General features: G+C 45.0%; 1 protein-coding gene across 1 annotated transcript in view; it reads left to right on the top strand.

Moving 5' to 3' along the window:
- The window catches only part of LOC309602473 (protein unc-13 homolog B), a gene marked incomplete at its 5' end in the record, with an annotated part of 221,394 nt that overhangs the window by 11,250 nt on the left and 188,961 nt on the right, over positions 1–21,183 (top strand). The window contains 2 exons of the mRNA XM_082336061.1: positions 16,645–16,674; positions 18,758–18,857. Coding sequence (XP_082192187.1) covers positions 16,645–16,674; positions 18,758–18,857 — 130 coding nt within the window. The remainder of the gene's footprint in view (positions 1–16,644; positions 16,675–18,757; positions 18,858–21,183) is intronic.

Here is a 21,183-nt window from a genome sequence, read left to right on the forward strand (position 1 = left end):
ACGTATGGGTTTGCCCTGTGCATGCTTGCTGGGGGCCTGCATTGTATTCCCCCCCCCCCCCCCCCCCCCCCGAGCATCAGGAAGGAACTGGTGTTGGCGATGAAATAGGGATTACACCATCCTGAAATGACAAGTGATACAATTTTATAAAGTAAACGGTGAAAAGCATTTCAATTAATAGTTTTGAGTTTGTTTCCAAGAGGGTGCAAACACATTAGTGTTATAAAGAGAAGTGGGGAGCCTGTGACTGAAGTGGTGGGAAGGGGGCTGTTGGTGTAGGACTAGCCCTCATAAGGTTAGCAGGAGCCATGAGGAGTGGGGGTTTTGAGGGGAACAGAAATGTTGGAGGGGATGCCCTGCTCTGGAAAGAGAGGAATAAAGGTGACTGGGAAAATTCCACTGTGTGTTAGTGATGCAAAATTGTAAAGCAGCATTAGTGTGGATAAAAGAGAACCAGCTGGGCTGAAATTGCTTTGGGAAGAGCTGATAAGAGATTTTGCTGTGATAGCACAAGAGACCTACTGCACGTAGTCCAGGATTTAAATGTGGGTAGAAATCTCGTAATATGGTTAGAGAGAAGTATTTCTGGGTATTGTCACTGTGAGAGACTGACTCCCCACACCAGAGAGTGAATGCTGTTGGCAGTGGCTGGGTGCGGAGAGCTGTGTTACCTGGCAGCTTCATCACCAGCGAGTGACCGAAGCTAGAAAAGCAATGGAGTTAACTGTAGTGTAGATGTGGCTTTAAGAAGCACAGAAGATGCTTCAGGAAAGCTGGACATAGAAGTGAACTTGGTTTGAGTGATCACAACTTAACCTAGGTTAAGTTAAACAGATAAACATGTAGACCAGGAACTGTCGAGCCTGTAGAGAAACTGAAGAAGCTTCTTGGTGAAACAAGGAGCTTGGATACGGAGGCGGGTGTGAAATTCAGTGAAGCTACAGGGGTAAATATTAGCATCTCAAATAACAAGGAAAAGCTCCACCTAGGAAATGACCCCAGAACTGATGATTCACCTGATCATTGCGTCAGGATATGGTGAGCAAACACAGAGCCTCCGAGAGGTATGGGCAAAAGATAAGTTTGTAAAGCAAGGTGTATCTTGAGGATCAGGAAGTCCAGGGCTAAGGCAGGAGCTTCCAGCTCAGCAGACAAGGTGACGTCTTGCAAAGGGTATTAAAACAGGTAACAGAAGGTGCTTTGGTCACGTGAAAAGGAGAAGCAGCCAAACTCACACAAGGAGGAATCGGGCTGCTGCGCATAGGGACAGGGAGTTGAGTAAAGATGATCTGGGTACGATCCCTGAGCCGTGGGAGTTGTTTCTTTCCTCACGGGAGAGTGACATTGAAAATGATGCACAGGTATATGGGGTGGGAGAACTTTTTTTTGACTCTGGTAATCTGTAGCCCAGACTGCTAAAACATGCAACACTTGAAATCTGAACTCTGTTAGCAGAAGTTTAACTGCTGCTGTAAGCAAGCAGTGGCATCACCTAACTGGAGAACAGGAAAGGTGGTTTCTGTGGGTTGGCAGGAAGATAAGGAGATGGGTGATAAATGTCGGCAAGTATGGGTCTTGACTTCAAAAGCAGGAAAGACTGTGATACTATGCAGGGTTTAAAATAAACTTTAAAGAGAGAATAATAGTTTTATGGATAGGTGGGAGCAGTGCAGAAGGTCATCGGGTATAAAATGTGGCGTGAGTTTGCTAGAGGAAGATTGTGCTGGGCAAACCCCTTGTTTCTTGATGAAAGGATGCATCTGTTTGGACTTTTGTAATATCTCACAAATCACCATAGCAGACATTTCTTTTTGAGGAAAAATTGGAATTGGCAAAAGAAATTCGAAGTGCGTAAAGAACTGGCTGCAGCAGAAGCTAGTAACGTTGCAAAGACTGTTGGGAGGAGCAGATCGATGTCTTCAGCTTGTGGTGTGGCAAGAAAAGTAGGAACGTGTGTGTCAAAGTTGTTCTTAAGACAAGTCCTAATGGCATAATCAGTTTGGGAGTGGGTAAATATAACGCATGAAGGATTCAATGACCCCGAGGACAGCAATGATGAAAATGACTTGATGTTATTGTAGAAGAGATGACAAGAGGTAACAAATGACAAGAATTTCTGAAAAATGCAAAGCTTGTTGAAAGGAGAGGTGTTGGGGAGTCCTTGTGACTCAGCACCAGTAAAGAATAATTGTGGGGAGAGGAGAAGGTGATACAGCAACGTGCTGGGGACAGTATTCCTGGCAGAGAGGGACGGACGAAGGCACGGGTAATGTGTCCTTGCATGCTGTGGCCTGTGCTGGCTGACCTTGTTCAGGAAGGATGAGCTTAGGTAGGACTGAATGGAGAGGGTGAGAGAAAACCTTGACTGGCTCTCTCTTCCTTTCAGTCTCTATGGTGAGAAGACTAGGATGCTGTGGCTTCTTCTACCTAATGAACAGAAACTGATGGGATCTATGACTTCTGTGCATAAAAAACATCAGGAAATTAAACACCGGGTGAGGAAGAACATACAGGTGGAGGATAGTGTTGACATAAGATATAGAAGGTGTAAGTGTGCCATTAATTAAAGTGTAGGCTGGAAGTCAGATTTCGAATGGCTTAAGTGATATAGGTGCTTGGAGAACCAGCACTAGAGTTGGTGACCTCAAAGGACCCTTTGCAGTCTTATGCTCCTCACAGCACTAACTTCATTATGATGCGAAGTACTGCTCTGACAACTACTTGCTATAGACTATCTATTGACTTGTATATTAAGGTAAAATTTTGATGTAGCATCGTGCTTAGTTATAAATTTTAATAATAATAATAAAAAAACCCAAGCTACGTGTGAGGGAACTTGCTCATACTCAATTTTCACCTAAGGCTGTTTTTTGTAGTTAATGATTTTGATTCTAATGGCATTTAGCCTGGTGGAATTTCACTTTAATTTTTATGGAGGCCCAAATGCAAGCAAACAACATGGGTTTCAGGAGGACAGTCTTGGGCATAATCCTTGTCATTAGTAAGACCTGGTTGTGGTTTGGTTCTTTGCGTATGTGCTGCGTCAAAACAAAAAGTATTGGCAGGTGAATGCTAATGTGTTTGGGAGACACAGCTCCTTCAGATACTGTAAAACTGCCATGGGGAGCAGCCATTCGGATGGAGTTAAATTCACGTGCTTGTTTGGGTATCAGTCTCTGAACTTTACAGAACACATTCTGTCTTTACAAACTTAAAAACCAAACATCCCCAAACCACCCTTTCCAGCTTCCTTCTGGGAGAATATTGTAAGTGACCAATGTCCCAAGGAAAAAACCAACCAAAAAACAATAACAAAAAAACCCCAAACAAACCCAAAACCCACAAAAAAGTTGGCGCCAATCTAACTGTCCTATTTCTGCGATTTGTGGGTGTCCTGCAGGGACCAGTGTTGTCTGAGCAGTTTGTGAATGCGAAGGGTAAAGTCAGGCTGCCAAAGAATTCATCTGCAAACAGCGTTCTGCCAGATCTCCCCTTCCCGCCTGGGAATCTCATTCAGTTACACCATAACTCGTATCCTAAACAGCTCTTTTACTCTTTCTTAATGCTCACAGTCAGCTTATTTCTGTCTCCTAGATGTTAATCTTTTCTCTGGTTTGTGAACTCAAGCAAGTAAATATTTAAGTAACACAATATTCATATTTTCAGTAAAACTATTTTTCAAACTAGACCAATCCTGCTTCATTATTTGGTGCAGGAGAACACAGGTGCTGTTTTTCCTGGGAGCTTATCATTTGCTGTAGTATGGTGCAATGTTTTTGCTTTAAAAAAAAAATAAAAAGTTACTGTATCCACCACAAATGTGCTGTTGCTTTATTTTTGAGTTTCTCTTTTGGTGAATATGTGAGACTTATGAAGTGGAACAATGTATTTCTTAGTTTTTAGCTCGATGCCTTTCAGGGCAAGCCTGTGCTCAGTCCTGCTTGACAAATAGCCGTGTTCCAGTTGGTTGATCGCTTGCAATCCTGTAACTTAAATCGAAACTACCAGAAAATATACCAAGGCTGTGATTCGGTGGCGATCGCTTCTGGTGTGGTTAGTCAGCTCTTCTTCCAGGGTGCATCTCGTTTGAACTCCATCTGAACAGGGAGCCTAGAAACCCGAGTCTTGGGAGACTATACAGGTGACTTCAGGGCTTTTGTTGACCGAGGAGAGAAGCACACGCCAGCCAAAGGAAAAGCACACAAGTTGGTTTATCCTATTTGTAATTCCTGCTTTTTCTTCTTTGTTTGGTACCAGAGTACTTGTGTCTTCTAGCAGCTGTTACCCCACTGCGACCAGGCCTAATAACTGATAACTAATAACTGAATAACTAGTAACTAATGACCTAATAACTCTGGCAAGGTTCTCGTCATTTAAGTGAACTTCACCTGTACATACAATGTCTGAGCAGCAGCTGCACGTGCTTTGTGTCTTGGAAGAAATTATTCTGTAAAGAGGTGTATTGTATTTTCAAAATAAAAATTAAAAAAACCTCAACTTCTCCTGGTTTCTGAATTAGTGTTAAGTTTTTTGGGGTTTGGTTTTTTTGTTTTGTGATTTTTTTTTAATTTTTACTCTTTAGCTTTTTTTTTTTGCACTGAAGCTTTTCTTATAAACTACTGATTTGTCAGCAAAGTCAGTTTACCAGCTCAGACTGGCTCCTAACAGACTTAATACATTATCAGTCTGTCTCTTTTCCTGCCTTCTGGTGCAAGGATATGGCTTTCATTATGCATATTTCCTTAGTCTTTGACAGCTGAGGCCATATATGAGTTCATGTCTGTTTTGTGTAAAATTAAGTAGTGTGGGTTTTGTTCCCTTATTCAATTAAGGCTAATTTAAAATAACGTATTTCTGAACCTTACAGAACTTGAAAGAAGGGTAATTTATGCCACTGAAAATTGGAAGCCTCCTTTATTCTCTGCCCAGCAGTATTTATCTTCTATATCTAAAAATTCTGAAAGATTTGATGGAATTTTTTTTTTTTTTCCTAATCAGGCACAGATTCAGGAGTAGGGATGCTGTCTCTTCTGATCATAAAACAGTTAAAAGTTCAGAAGAAATCCGTAACCTGCAGGGAACTCCTTAAAGCAAAGTGACCAAAGCACAATCTAGCAGAATATGTCTTATGAGAGAGTCAGACACAGTAACTCCCTCCAGTACCTTGCACCCAAGCTACTTTTTTACCAATAAAATAAAGGCTGCAACAGAATATTGGAGAGAAGAGGCAGCGTGGATTACTGTTTAGTTCACCTCTTGTTTGGGGAACCAGGTCGCCTGACAGAGTTGCCCGTGCTGCCAGCGTCAGGAGGATTAACCTCTCATAATCTCTGTGATTTGAGTAAGAGATTTTGTTCCTGTCCTCACTGCTCAGTTCAGAGCAGCTGCTGAGCAGAAACTTTAGTGAATCTTCAGCAACATGTCTGTGTTGGTCAGCCAAAAAAGGAAGAAAGAGATGTTAGAGGATTTCTCCTTGTTGCTTTTTAGCAACTGGTTTTAGTGTTTGGTTGGTAAGTGTATATAGGTGGAGCTGTTCCATAGAATCAGGAAGTTAGCCACATCCTCAGTTTCCTTTTTGGTTAAAAGGTGTTCTGGTACACAAATAGTAGCAAACCCATTTCTCCATCACCACACTCTGCTTCCCTGCTCCCCTTGGAAAGCAGACTTTGGACAAAGGCATCATCTCTTGGTTTGTAAGCACAACATAACAAAACTTCAGTGTGTGTTTGTTTTCCCACTTCTCAAGAAAAATGTAACCGGTCCAGACCAATGAGTTGGAGATGATGCTCGCCTGCCTGTGCTAGGTCAGGCCAAAGCTAGGAGGGATTACTCAGTCAACTAACATATGTTTATCTACCCTTGAGGAATGGTGGTAGTAGTAATAGGGGACTTGGCTCTGGTGGCCTGCAGGACTTGGCCCTGCAGAAACTGAGGAAGGATTTTCTTTTGTGTATTGTGGTTGTGGGGAGGCTATTTATTTTAGTTTAGAGACTCTATTTGCTGTGTCACACAGGTAGCAAAGCATCTTGCCTCTCTTTATGAGAGACAGTCCCTTTCTTCTCAATGGAGAGTGATATGGGTTTGCTTGTGTGGTCTGCCTACTTTAAAAGATCTGATACTGCTGTCAAGTGACAGCAAAGATGTATAGCAAAGAGGCTAAATTGTGAAGCGAGGTCTCTGAAGCATCTGTTCCCCCTTGCTATTGAAGAAATACCAAAGTGGAATTCACCTGAAATTGCCTGTTGGCACCCTTAGGTCTTGGTTATATTGGGGATGGAGGAGATTTGGTGGTAGATTTGGTGGTAGAACAGACAGTATGAAACTCTGCTTCCCAAAATGTCGCGTCTGGATCCTAAGGCTAGAAGTTGGGGGCATATTAAGGTATAGAGTAGGTACTGCTGTATCATCATGTCATGTTCTTTCCTAGGAATCGTCTAGGTGTTTGGACAAGATACCAGGCAAAACGGGCTTGTTCTGCAGCCCTTCCTATCATGATGTAACTGCACTTAGTGCAGAGTCCTGCTGAAGGTGTGCAGAGAGCCCCTTGGTCTGCAGGGCAGGAGACATCTGGTTTGCGACCAAAGTGCGAGATGTCATTGATGTCAAAGTGGATCTTAGGGAATTCCAGCATCCAGCTTGAGCAGTGGGACTGTTGGACTTACTCGAACAACTGATGTTTTGGGATCAGTAAATTATGAATCTGATTGGCTTTGTCATGGTGCTGGTGGGGGGAGAGGCAGTAACCACAAGGCAGACATCTGTGAGAGGGCCAAAAGGTCTCTGTGGAGTATCGTTCGTGACTACTCTGGTGTGACTTGGTTGCAGTTCTCGCTGGAGAAATAGGGCAGGAGAACTGACACTTCAGAGGCTTTCCTTGGTGAAGAAGACCATCTGAAGATAGCCCGAGTGCTCCACTAACTGTGTCTCAGAGCCTGGGCCTTTGGGTTTGAGTAGCAAATGGATGTTGAGGTGACAGCTAGGAGCGAAGTTAAATTTCAGGTAGATGTTAACATGTCTGTGGGAAGGTTACGAAGAAGCAAAGCACAATTCTAAATAAGCATCTGAGTATGCTGGCTCTCGCCTTGCTAGAATTAGCTTGTCAGTTTGCATTGAGATCGTGATTATTGTCAGATCAGTTGAAAAGGTGAGTAATGAGGTAAAGGGCTCTCTGGAGAGCAGCACGCGGGCTTGCCGTGTGTTTGAGGCACCTTGTAGTCCAGCACAGGCTGTAGGGCTCTTGAGAGCTGGAGCTAATACTTTCTGCACAGCCTTTAAGGACGATAATGAGATGCATCGCTAGAGGAAAGATTTTTGTCTGGGCACTGGGAGGCTGTCATTCCAGCAAGTCCCAAAGCGGGCAGAAGATGGCTTATGATTCTCAACTTGTTCTAGTTACCTGAAAGGTGACTTCAGCTCAACGGGTTGATCTGCTTTGCGCTGGCTGGGGAAGTGTCCTGGGACTGCCTGCCTACCGGCTGAACTGTGGGACCATGCCGGCAGGAGAAATGGGGACGGATAGCCCCGTAGCCTGGAAGAGCGTCTGCAGGGATGTGTCCCACCTGGCGCTGGGAATTCCAGCGTGCCGTGTCCACTCCTCTCCTCCGACTGCTGCCGCCTCCTCTCTCCTGCGCAGCGTTTAGCCACGCAAGCTGCCGAGTAGAAGCTTCTGCACTTCTTCTGTTTCCAAGTATATTTTGTGTAAAAACTGGAAAATATTTTACGGGCTGTTGGCACTCTGGATTCACTGGCAGTGCTAATCTGTTTCAGGAGGTTGTAAAGTTCAAGGCTTGCATGTTCCTACTTTCTTTACTGCTTCCCAACATCTGTTTCCAGCTTTTTTGGGTGTATGGTTCATGATTATGATTTTTTTTTCCCAGACGGAAGAAACAATATTGTCAAGCTTATTTCAGCTGCTGCTTGTCTGAAATGAATTGAATGCTTCCTACTGTCTTTCAGGAAGCTTTTTCTGGGATCGGCTGTAAGGAAACTTCTTGCAGCTTCCTTACTGCAAAGCAGAAGTTTCACTAGGTGCTAATGCTTAATGTAATAATGATTTGAGCTGCGGTTTACAAAATAACTTGTCAATTTTTTAAGCGTTTTATTGGTAAGATCTCCTGAGGCTTTTTGGATAAAATGATCTGCATGTTTTAAAATGCTGGAATCCTTTTGCAGCACTTAACGATCATGGTATATTGATTATATTTTGCCAGTGTAGATCCTGTTCTGTGCTAGCTTTTTAGTAAAATCACCATACCCATATACAGGTTCAGAGATGAGGGTTTGGGGACCTGCTGTTTTGTGAGTCTCCTCCCTTCATTCCTCTCTGTGAACCTATCCCTGGCCTAGTTGCTCTATTTCAAATTATGTTTTCAAACCAACAAATAACAGCGTGACCTTGCTGCCTGATACTGTTTTCCAGAGAAGTGCTGATGTAAGGATCCTGGAAGAGCAGTCTGATGTTTACTCTGACTTCAGGGAAGGAACCAGTCGCAGACCTCTTTAGTTTTCCTCTTTAGTTTTGTTCCCTGTCACAGTTGCTTTCTACAATTTGCATGCATAGTTTCAGTTCCATTTTTCCTGTCCTGTATTCTCCTAGTAAGTAGTTTTGTTTTCAGTTTGTGTTTCTTCAAGATACAGGTTTGATTTTTTTTTTTTTTTTTTTTGGTCCAAAACTGTTCACAGCTGCAATCCCCATGGCATATCTTCTGCAGCACTATTTATATTTTTTTTAATTGCTGTAGCATTTTCTTCACCTGTGAATTTCTGTTGCTGAAATAGTTCAAGGAATGTTTCAGGTAGGTGAGTTCTTGAGTTAAGCAACAAACAAGAAAGCATGTGAAACTCTTCAGTTCGGAGGCTGAAAACCTGTGCCATGTTAAGTCAGTGTGTCAAATCAAATCTGGTAACAGATTAACCTGTAAACGAGACCCAGATGTCTCTAACTGTCTGAATCTATTTTGTCATTGAAAGTGTTTAGAAGCCTACTTACATTAACTGCCTACTATGTTAAACCATCATAGAAAGTAAATTGAATTGTCACTCCTCCTGTTGCATGAAATACCTTTCAGAGAAGTAGGCTCTTTAAAGAGAAGGCTTCTTGCTGGTGAGGACTGAGTTTTATTTAAAAACAAAAACAAAACCAAAACAACAATTAAGCAACCCTGGCCAAAGGGTCTGCAAAGTTGGTCCTCCGCTCCAGGTGGACCTTGAGAATGTGGTTTTTATTGGAGTGTTTGCAACTGCCAGAAAGGGTTTCCTACCAAGTTTTTTAATTTGTTCTGTTTAAGTTATCTAGTACCTTTGGTAAGGATGGAAGAAGCGGAGCACTATGAAGCTCTGGTGCAAGTTGAACTGTGCTGTATACACTTACCAAGTTTTGTACAAAAGCTGAGCTGAAAAGTGACAGTATTTGCAGGAGGCGTGAAATTACCTAGTTCACTAAAGTGATCGGAGTGGATGATTGAGCAAAATAGTCAGATATATCTTACATTTGATAACTGGTCCAGCGTAGTGTATTAACTGTGGATTTGCTCAGTTTTGTGTAGATTGGCCATTGTCTTGTCCTGCTAGCTCTTCCAAGTTCATGTGAATGAAACAGTGGGGAATACTCCAGATACCCTGCCACTGAGCTGTGTCACTCTGGTGCTGATCGGCTATGGCAATAATAGAGATTTAGACAAGACAGTGATATGTAACTTTTATGTATAAAACCCAGGCTTTTTCTGGGTAGATTTCAGTACATTGCTGACCAAAGTTCGGCCCATACAGGTGGTGGGATGCTGAGCCTCGGGCTGTGAAAATTCTGGCAAGAAACAAATGGTGGGGTGAAGCTTAGTAAGCAGAAGCAGGCAGCAGCTGCAGTGTCCTGTCGGGACTGGAAGCATCTGTCAGCCCCAAGGAATGGGGTGTCTGGGCTGTGGAGGGGGACACGGGGGTGCTGTCCACCTGCGGGTTGTGACACTTGCGTACATGCACGCCCTGCATCTTCGTTCACCGGGGAATTTACAGGTGAACAGGGGAGCATCTAGTGAGGTTTGGCAGCGTGGAGGGTTATTGGGATGTGTACTTTACGTGGTGCTTTCCTGGATTTGCTATATGAAATGGTGCTGAAGTTAAGTGGGGTTAGTGTTGAGTGTGTCTCCTCTTAGCACAGGAATCTGGAAAACCCTTCCAAGCAGTGACACAGGTCTCAGCTGCTGTCAGTCCCTGTCCAGTGGGCAGAAAGGGTGGAGTGACTGTTAGAAAGCTGTTTGTTGGAAATTGTATTGTAAATCAAATAAACGTAGTAGCTTTGTGTGTCTCTGGACAGGGTAATGAATTTGCAGATCATCTGAGCAGGAAGATGCTAATTCATGTGAATTAGGAGGGATTGTAATTCATTCTCAAGATATCTGGCAAAATGGAAATCCCTTGGGTAGATAATTTGCTACCACAGGCAACGGAATAGAATCTCTTTTTAATTATTTTTTTCACCCCTTCCTGAGAAAAATCCAAGAGGATAGTAGTTGCTTTTTGAATGTTGTTGGTTGCTGAAGTGAGCGTACCTTTCCTTTGTTTCACATGTTTCCCAAGGCCTTGAGAAAGGAGAGTCAAATTGTCCTGTGGGCATTTAGAGTGGTCAAATTGAAGAAAGCTCTTTGCTACATGAATGGGAACTGCAATGTAAAAGTGTGTTTGCTTGTTTGTTTTTGGTTTTTTTTTCATTTTGATGAAATATTAAAAATTAATAAACTCATATTGTGTCCATGCCATTTATTCTGGACTACTTATTAAAGCAGGTCAATCTCTCTGTTCAGTCGAGGTAAATTTAGTGGTACTGATGGCTTGCTTTTGCGGCTATATGGATTCCTCCACAGTTGTCTCAGTCAAACAGGTGATTAATTTTTTGAAGGACTGTTCTAGGTATTTAGTCAGGAAAATTCAGCCCCTAGATGCAAGCTTAATTCTTCAGGCACTGATGGAAATCTGCGCTATGTTCCTGCTCTCTGCCAGTTACGGAGGAAAGTGGCATTTCGCGGTGGCCCTTCTTCCTTCTGGCAGCAGGGCAGTTCTCTGGTCAGCCCAGCCCTGCATTCACACCAAGCAACAACAAAATGCTCTCCTCTGTTTTCTGTGAATGCAGTCTCAGCTATTACATCTGTCGGTACGCGAAGGTACCCGCTGTGTTTCTGTCACGCCATTCTCGAAGGGAACACGCTGGTGCATGGAACAGTGTTTGTATGTCAACCAGTGGTTTGTGTTCCCTGGCAGAAAGACAAAGCATAAATGTGACTTAAGCCTCTTGTCTCTGAGTGGCCCCTGAGGCTGAAGGAGTCTCTGGGCTGTGATAACCACCCCAGCTCAGCAGGGCTCTGCTGCCAGGAGAGGAGCGCAAGCGGACCCTGCTCCGGGCTCTCTGCAGTGACAGCAGAGGCTGTGGAGGTGCTGCTGAGTGCCGGCGGGTCCCTGGGACCTCCTGTCCGGTTATTCTTCCTCTGAGCTGGTTCAGGAAAATCTCTTCCTTCTGAACATAATTTAACTCTGAGTGTATGAGAACGCAGTGGAGCCTTCCTTTTTAAACCCGTCCCAGGCTGGGAATACCAAGGCGGCTGTGACATGTTGAACCCTCATAACAGGCATGGAAAACCATTAAACCGCTGTTTTATCCAGCTCTTTCTTTCTTAGAGGTATGAAGGGATGAGAAGAGTTTCAGGGCGCAGTCAGTACTGCTGTTCTGCTGTGCACATGCAATTGCTTTTAATAGCATACTTCTGATGCTGTGGGACTTTTATAGGGATCGTGTAAAACAAAGCAGTGGCTGAGTTAAAATCAGGGGTGAGGCCACTGCATGGCCTCTGCTTCCTCCAGCCTGGAGCAGCTTTTGGGTCCCAGCAGTGGGAAAGACAAGGGTTCCTCGCCCTGGGGAGGAGGTGAGGGTGTGCAGGGGCTGTGCATGCAAAATGTTTTGATTTCCAGGGGAGGGAAAGGTACCTGCGCGTCAGGGTGGGATCCCCAGGGACAGAACAGTCCTTGTTAGATGTGCCAGTCTTGAGCCACTTGCCAGCCTCTCATGGATTTTATAAATACCTTTCAAGAAGTGAGTGGGAGGTGTTGATTTTCTGGCTCTGCAATGAGTACATGTGCTATAGCTGTTGGTGCAGGGAGCAAAATTATTACCAAAGGCTCAGTTACAGAAAATGAAACAGACCTGAAGGGCTAGAGCCCTGCCTAGCCAGCGCTTCCCTCCCTTCTGCGTGCCTGCTGCAGGGCGCACAGGCTGCGAATCTGATGTGTTGACTTCGTCTTGGGTAGTATGAGCGTTTTGTTGTGGTCTCCCATTTCTGTTGCTTAAGCAACCTTTGCACCTACTGCTACGTACCACTGTGCACTGAAATCTGAGCATCTGGACGAGGTGAGAAGAAGCACAGAGTGAAAGGGAAATATGTGTCAATTCTGCTGTTCAGCTGGGGACAGGTACTGTAGAAGTTAGTGCTCTCGAAAAGATGTTAACACTGGATTCATATTTCATAGGGAAGAGGAAGCTATTTGTCAATTTGCTGATCATGAAAATGCATTTTGAATGCTCTGCTTTCAGTGTTGCATTTCTTTTTAAGAGCACTAATTATACTGCATCCTTTCATTCTTCTAATTGCTCCCACAGCCCCTCCGCGGCGCTTTATTGGCCTCTGTGTAAGGATGTAGATTTTGTTGTAGCGTGGTGAGTGACCAGCTCGTCAGTCATGTGCTGGATTTAGTTAGGATGTAATCTTTTGGCCATCTGCTCAGGCACTCCCTGTGTCTGCATCCCTCTGATTTGCAAGCAAATGTTAAAAGGTGATCTCAAATCTGCAGATGTTCAGAACACCCAGGTACTCTTTAACTGAATAGGAGTGTGTTTCTGCTTAGGAGTTTTGAGCAATGTGTTGTCTGAACCTTGTAGTAATTTGACATCCTCAATTTTAATTCTCTGGCTGGTGTATGGGACACATAGTCAGGAAAAAAAATTATCCTTCAGACTGATGGAAAAATAAGTGCATAGCAAGAATTTCTCTGTAGAACTGAGTTTAAGAATACTCTGATACAAGTTCTGCTGTTGTTTTTCCACCCTCCCACAATGATTCTGGACCTTTTTTGCAATGTCTGGCTTGTATTTTCCTTTCCTGGTCTTTAGGAGTCTGTCTGACTCTCCAGCCTTTTGTAACAGACAGCTGTAGAGCATCTGGAATCCTGTTGTGGCTTTTTTTTTTTTAAAGTTGCAGGCAAGACTTCAACTTAATTTTTTTTCTTGTCTATTTAGAGTAATACCAAAATGATGAGAGATTCCCAGAGAAAAAAAATCTCTGGATGAACTGAATGTTTACATCAATTTTCCTTGCTTCTTTATCTGTCTGTCTTAATTTGCATGTGGTTATTTCAGTGCAACCCATCTGCTTTCTAATAGCTCTTTGAACTGAGGTGCAATAGCTGTGTCTCTGATATGCCCGAGTCTTTTTTAGCAGTTAAATGAATATTCACTTGCACAGTGAGAGCAGGTGCATCTCTGTGCAAAGCACTAGGTCTCGCTTTCCTTTCTAATTTTCTATCATTTTCATTCCCTCCCTGGTGTCGTTCCCATCCAGTGTTTCAGTGGTGTAGGATGATTACAGTTGGCATAGTTCAATGCTTACCTCTGAATGGCTGGACTTTCTGTGCTGCCCAGTTTGCTGAGAGCACCATTTCGAACTGAATGGAATTTAGTATTTCCAGATAGTTTAAAAATGCCGTTTCCCCAGAGCCCAGAGGCGCCTGTGGGATAAATGGGAGTGAGTCAGGAGATCGCTGCTCAAGACATTTGATTTACTTTCTCTTCAGGTTTTTGCTTTGTGGCAATGCAGAAGCAACTGCATGTATAACACTTGGTGTTGCTGAGTGCTCTAGAGAACGGTTTCCTTTTGTGATACAGACTTTATTATCTAAAATATACTGTTTCTCACGGCTCTATTTCAGCCTGCTGTCCTCCTGCCCCTGGAGTAGCAAGGAGTTTTCAGCCTTTGTTGCAACACTCTGAGTCGCTGTGAATTGTTAATGCGTCAGGCTTCTTCATGACTTCGACACTCCTCTGTGTCCTTTCTTGAGCACTTGGCACGGAGGAGCTCTAAGGAGACAGAACGAGCCGGTGTGGGTACAAAAGTTTCCCCAGGGGGAAGGTAACCTGACTGTGGCTTTCCAAAGCTGCGGTCCTTGGGCAGTGGCGTGGTGCGTGCCGCTCTGCGCGTTGCACCTGACCCGTGAATTCCCCGGGCTGACGAGCGGGCTGGGTCTTGGCAGCGTCTAGTGGCTTTTTCCAGCTTGGAGCTCCTGGACACTCACCGTGTTTTATGGGGAACACGGCGGTCTCACGGCCGGTTCTGATCCCGAGGAGATGTAGGAGCTGCACCTTTGCAATGATTTTTACACACCCCTAGGAAGTGCTTTCCAGTGGGCTAACAAAATAAAAACATGTCCAAGTCACTTTTCATGGGAACTTTTGGGACATGCTGTGTGAACTTGCAGAGAGAGCAAAAGAGTTACTGGTGAGGTGAGACTACCAGGTTTGTGATCCAGCTCTTATTTATAAGCCCTGCTTCTGCAGCTGAAGGTGTAATTTATTACATGCAGGTTGTCAAGGGGCACGGGGTTCATTCCTGATAGATACTAAAGATACAAGACCCCATTTTTGTTATATGGGTCTGTCGCAGGCTTGTGATCCTCATTCAGCCTTGCTGCTGCCCCAGGATATCCCTGTTGCTGTGAGCCCTGGGACAGCTCTTGCTGGAGCCCCACATGGGCGTTGTTTTCAGCAGGGTTTGCTGCTTTTCATCAAATGAACCTCTTAATATTTAGTGGTTGAGACCACAATGTGCAGACAGCATCTGTCTCTTAGTTTGCATATCGCTTGCTGAGGAGACAGCGTCTCGTCTCTGTGTCTAGGAGCCATTGGCCCACTCCGGCTGCTTTTTTGACAAATAATACCAGATTTCCACACTGGGGTTGCCTCTGCTTGCCTGCTAATGGCGGTGGAGCTTGTTACGAGCAGAGAGACACCAGCTGAAGCTTACTGTGCATCCCCTGCCTTCTTTCTCCTTTTTTCCTTCCCTCAAGCACATGCACTGGTTTCTTTGTCTCCTGCCTCTTGCAAAGGGGTGGGGGGGAGAGGGGAGGATCAGAGATAAGCTGGTGTCTGCCCACTCCAGGGCAGTATTTCATGAAATGCCTGCTTTTGTGTGGTATTCAAAGGCACCTAGGAAATGGGGTAGGTTGCCCTGCCTGTTTCTCAGTGGTTAAACAGACTGATTGGTTTGGAGATTAAAAAGGAATCTGCATCTTCAGTCAGCAGGAACACTGGCCCCCACCATTATATGTTTTGCTTGCACCATTAGGTTTAGCATCAGGAATGCTTCAGGCCCTCAACCTGGGGAAAAAATGAACCTGTTTCTTTTGCACCTAAAGGCTCGTGGGCCTTGGCAGTCTGGGTAAAAGCCACAGCTCTTCTAACTTCTGTTTGAGACACCTCTGGCTCATACTACACCTGGTACAGCATTTCCTTCATGCAAACACCTACTTGGACAGTAAATGCTTCCAAAGGAGAATTTCTTAAATAGCAAGGGTGTTTTCCAGCATCACACTCCATTGCAGCTCTGTGCATGTAACTGTGTAAGGGCCATTGTTTCTATTTTTTTGGTTTTGTTTTTTAGTGTTCCTTTCTAGAACATTTATCTTGGAAGTTAGACTCTGTGAGCCTTTAGTAAATGTTGGGTGCTCTGTTTTCTCAAGGAAACTTCACTACACCAGTTTTTAAATCTTTTTGCTCTCAGGTGTGTCTTGCTTCCTAGCTTGTTAAATATGTTTTCTTCTTAGTGTTAGTTTTCCACTGGGAAGACTAGCTGGAGCCTAGAGATACCTTCTCTTAGTGCTTGCACTTAGCAATACCAGTGAGGATATGAGCTCGCAAAAGAGAAATGTAAACAAAATCTCCCCTGGGTAGACATGGGCCTTCTCCATCCAGTGAGATAAGAGCCAGTACTGTTTTATGTTCTGACCATTGTTTTTGATAAACACTGTCCTGGAATTAAATTAACAGAGGAGAGCTTGGAAAAGTGACATTTGAGTTTAGACTCCTGCTTGTTTGTCATAGTGGGTTAATTTGATTTACAGATGTCATACTATAGAGCTACTATTCAGCCTTGATTATTTTCAAGTTGTGGTTGAAAGCCTGCTCTGCACTGCTGAGGACAGATTCTTTATTTTTAAAGAAATGTTTATTTCTTCTAGAGTGCCTGTTAACTTTGTAAGAGAGGTAGTATGAAATGAAATCTTGCTAAGCAGGAATAACTTCTGGTTGCAAAGGACTGGTTTTGAAATTGCTTTGCATTAGCCATATCACATTGCTTTGCAAACATTAATCCTACAATTACTTTTTAAATGCATCGATTTGGAGAGGTGAGATGGGGTACGGAGGAGGTTTTGCCTCCAGATCTGTTAAACTGTTAAAATGTGTGAGGATTTCCAGCTACCAGGCCTCTGCTGGGGGATGTTGTCTAATTAATGCGATGCCCTGTGATGCACTGACTCAAGTGAAACTGTAGCAGGACAAAATCACTAACGGCCTGTTTTTTTTTTTTTCTTTTCCTTTTTTTCTCTTTGCAGTTAAAAAAGCTAAACTCCAAGGACCACCAGGTAAGCCATGTTTGCAGCGATAGTGACACCTGCTCTCTCACTCCTACTCGTGCTGCTCCCTCCAGTTTTCATCTACCTCCTCTCTGCTCCTCCATGTTCTCCTTAGGAGTGACAAAAACTACCCCAAGACTCCAGGCAGCCTGACTTAGTATAAAGCTTGAGGATGTGACCTGGTGTCGCAGTGCTGAGAAACCTCTACTTGCTCACCTCACCTGAACAGGTGACGGATGAGGAAAGATGTTCCTTTACTGTCACCAATTCCCACCTCACCCTGCCCTTTCCTCTCTTCCTTCCTCTCTCTCTGTTGAAAACAGGATCTGAAAATGTCCACTGAGCAGAACTGGTGTGTGCCTGTCTGGATTCAGTGCCTCCTCGATCCTGATGGAGGTTGCTGGATGGTACCGCAGAAGTGATTCAATTCTCTTACGTGGCAGTGCGTAATGGCTGTGCTTGGGATTGAAATCCCATCCGCCAGGTTTTGTGTCTGCTTAATAAAATAAAAACCAAGAGCTGGTAGCACCCAGAATTTACAGTCTAGGCAGCTATTTCGCTGTGGTTCAGTAGCTAGCAAGGAATGCCTTAGCAGGTAAATAGGTTTATTGAATGAAATTTGATGTACACTTTACAAAAGAATAAGCAGTTTGCTTTTGGAATAACACTTATTCAGGTGTTTAGATCCGAAGCAATTGCACAGCTGTATTCATGACTGACTTGTTCAGCTTTGTTCTTGTGATGTAGCTGTTCTCAGGCTATAGCTGAAAGCTTCCTAGGTCTTCTTGTCCATACTCCATGTCAGGTCAAGATCTGTGTCTACATCAACCTTGAGTTTCCAGGGAAGGAAAGCGGAGTGCCCAGACTGGAAGGGAGACTATGTGTATTTTATCCTTTCTGTAATCAAGAGGCCTACTCACAGCTGCAAAATATTTGTCATGTAGTCTAGATTTAACTCAACTGAAGCGTATGGCTTCACTGACAAGTCCAGTGTCCCAGGAGGATGCAAGTGGTGTAGCTAGATATGAGGGGATCTGACTTGCAGTAACTCCCACGTCTTCCTGAGCTTCTGCATCATGTAGTTGTACTTTCCTCCCTTTCTGTTAGGATACTTGAAGCTAGATGTTGGGACATGCTGTAGTAGCCCACAGCAATGATGCATGCAAATTTTGGCAGTATTAAAATGGACTGTGATCTAACTTATGCTGGGAATAGATGCAGCAGAACATTGAAGTACTAAAATACGTACGCTGCTTTCTAGCTACTTAGCATATGTCTTGTTCCAGCCTTGAGGAAACTGATAAATAGGTCTGAGGTGGTAACTCCCCTTAAAAAGGAGTTCGTTCATTCTCAGGTGCTGATACTCAAACTTTGTACGTGTCTGTGCTTGGCTGCTGTTGGTTTTATTAGCAAAGAGATAGCAGCAACTGGGAAAAAAGTTGTTCCAGGCTTTTTCTTCAGATTTACAATAAAAAGCAAAACATCTAAACAAAGCCTGTCTTGTCAAAATGTGATGTAACATGGTGGTTCTAGGTCAACTGGTTTAAGCAATACAGATCAGTTTTAGCACATTTAGCATAAATCCCTGTATTTTCCTTCTGCCCCTGACTGGTCTGTAAAGTTCTTTGTGGACTCATGGGTGCAAAACCAGGTTCAAACTAGGAGAGCAGAAGGGAAGAGATGATGCAGTCAGCCCAACTGTTTCTTGCTTGTGTATTTTGCAAGTTTGTTTTTCGCTCTGCGTGGTCTGCATGATGGGCCTTCAGACTGTCTCTTCTTCCTCTCGTCTGCATTTCAGTAAGCAGCATCTTACACACAAACTGTCTGCATTCTTCAGGATTTTACACTCTGACTTACTGCAAGTGCTTAGTTGCTTGTTTTTGTTTGTTTGTGCATGAATTTCTAATAAACTGTGATGGAAAATTTGATGGCAGGTGAAGAACATCTTCAACATTTGGCTCCTTAACCCAGTGATGTCTTCCCAGATGGGCTTTTTGTTTCAGGTCCCCCTGGGATGCAACATATGAAATGTTCTGCTTATGTGATGAAACAGTATACTGAAGGAGATAACTTTTTGCCTCTCATTCCCCAGATAAATTCAATACGTATGTGACCCTGAAAGTGCAAAATGTGAAGAGCACGACGGTAGCCGTGCGAGGTGACCAACCATGCTGGGAACAGGACTTCATGTTGTAAGTACAGTGTTGCGCAGCAATGAGGTGCTTGTAGTTGAGTCCTTCCACAGCACTGATGTTTATATGGAGCTCCTATTGTGTTGTATAAATTGGAATACTTAAGTAGGTAAAATGCACGAGCCTAGTGACAATCTAAATCATTTACCTTTCTGTTGTACGCGCTGACCTGTGCTGAAGGAGACGTGTGTTGGAAGATTGTCTCTGCTGGTGCCATGGACTGACTGGAGTAACCTGTGTCCTTTAGTAGTATCAGGTTGCCTGGATTCCTCTTCTTAGACCTGTGTGTCGGGGTTCAGCGAGCACCGGCTGCTCGCGCAGGGACGGGGAGCCAGAAGCAGAGTGTGGTAGGATGGCTGATAGGGCAGCGTCCTCTCCAGCCAGGGCCCAGTCCCACAGCACCTGAGCAGTGCAAGTGGGGCAGGTCTAAGAATTGGGCCAGCGTCTGCAGAGAGGTCAGGTCATCAGACAAGTTTGTAGTAATGAGGCAGGTCCAAGGTCCAGCTGTGAGTGCAGATAGCCAGTCAGGCTCAGGGTTGTGTCTGGTAACTATAATCAGGGTCAGACATACTCCAGTAATTGCCCATCAGGTCCGTAGTGACAAGGCAAGTCTGAGATTGAGCTGAGAAATCCATCCGTGAGTTGGGTCTGGATTGATGTGGTGCATGGCCAGGCATGGGCACAGCTGCAGCTAAGCTCGAGACAAGCACACTGTATTGGGTTTGCGTGGCAAGGTTTTGGTAGCAGGAGGGGATACAGGTGTGGCTTCTGTGAGAAGCTGCTAGAAGCTTCCCCTATGTCCAATGGAGCCAATGCCAGCCCGTTCCAAGAGAGACCCACCACTGGCCAAGGCCAAGCCCATCAGCGATGGTGGTAGTGCCTTTGGGATAGCATATTTAAGACCTGCGGAACTGTGGCCGGAGAGAGGCGTGAGAATACGTGAGAGGCAGAGCCCTGCAGACACCAAGGCCAGTGCAGAAGGAGGGGGAGGAGGTGCTCCAGGCGACAGAGCAGAGATTCCCCTGCAGCCCCTGGGGAAGACCATGGTGAGGCAGGCTGTCCCCCTGCAGCCCATGGAGGTCCACGCTGGAGCAGAGATCCACCTGCAGCCCCTGGAGGACCCCACGCCAGAGCAGGGGGATGCCCAAAGGAGGCTGTGACCCTGTGGGAAGCCCGCGCTGGAGCAGGCTCCTGGCAGGACCTGTGGCCCCGTGGAGAGAGGAGCCCAGGCTGGAGCAGGTTTGCTGGCAGGGCTGGTGACCCCGCGGGGGACCCACGCTGGAGCAGTCTGCTCCTGAAGGACTGCGCCCCGTGGAAGGGACCCACGCTGGGGCAGTTCGTGAGGAACTGCAGCCCTGGGAAGGGCTCACGCTGGAGCAGTGCGTGGAGGACTGTCTGCCGTGGGAGGGACCCCACGCTGGAGCAGGGGCAGAGTGTGAGGAGTCCTCCCCTGGGGAGGAAGGAGCGGCAGAGACAGCGTGTGATGAACTGACCCCAACCCCCATTCCCGTCCCCCTGCGCCGCTTGGGGGGAGGAGGTGGAGAAATTGCGAGTGAAGTTGAGAAAGGAGGGGTGGCGAAAAGGTGTTTTAAGATTTAGTTTTTATTTTCTCATTATCCTACTCTGATTCGATTGGTAATAAATTAATTTCCCCAAGTTGAGTCTGTTTTGCCCATGATGGTAATTGGTGAATGATCTCTCCCTGTCCTTATCTTGACCCACAAGCCTTTCATTATATTTTCTTTTCCCCGTCCAACTGAGGAGGGGAGGGATAGAGCTGCTTTGGTGGGCACCTGGCGTCCAGCCAGGGTCAACCCATCACAGACACCGACAACATAGCTTAGGCAAGGACTGAAGGCCTGTAGCTGAGCTGAAATGGAGCTCCTGGGCCATCGGAAGAGGGTGTGGGTGGAGGCCACTGTTAGTGGCTGCTGTTAGTGCATTCGGGGTCTCAACATGGTGATCTTGGTTAGCTCAGTGTGGGACCTGCTCTTGTGTATTGATGTTTTCCGTCATTGTTCTGCTGCCCATGAATGTGATTTCTAGCTCCCTGGCTGCAGCTTGAGGGGCTGCCAGTCCCTGCCATGAGCAGCAAAACCAGTTCCAGGTCTCCCAGGGTTTCTGGTGCAGTTGGGACCTCTGATTTGTTCTGGTCCTCATGGTCCTGACACATAGCCAGAGATTTCCCAGTATCTTTTAGAATGGTGGCTTTCTTGCTGGTAGATGAATGACTCATTGATATATTGAATCTGCTTCCATTTCTGTAGCTTTATAAGACAAAGTGAACTAAATTTACTAAATCCTGGACTCCAGGCGCTTTTCTCTG

This window comes from Platalea leucorodia (genome assembly GCF_965183815.1).
Source record: "Platalea leucorodia genome assembly, chromosome: Z".
Classification (NCBI taxonomy): Eukaryota; Metazoa; Chordata; class Aves; order Pelecaniformes; family Threskiornithidae; genus Platalea; species Platalea leucorodia.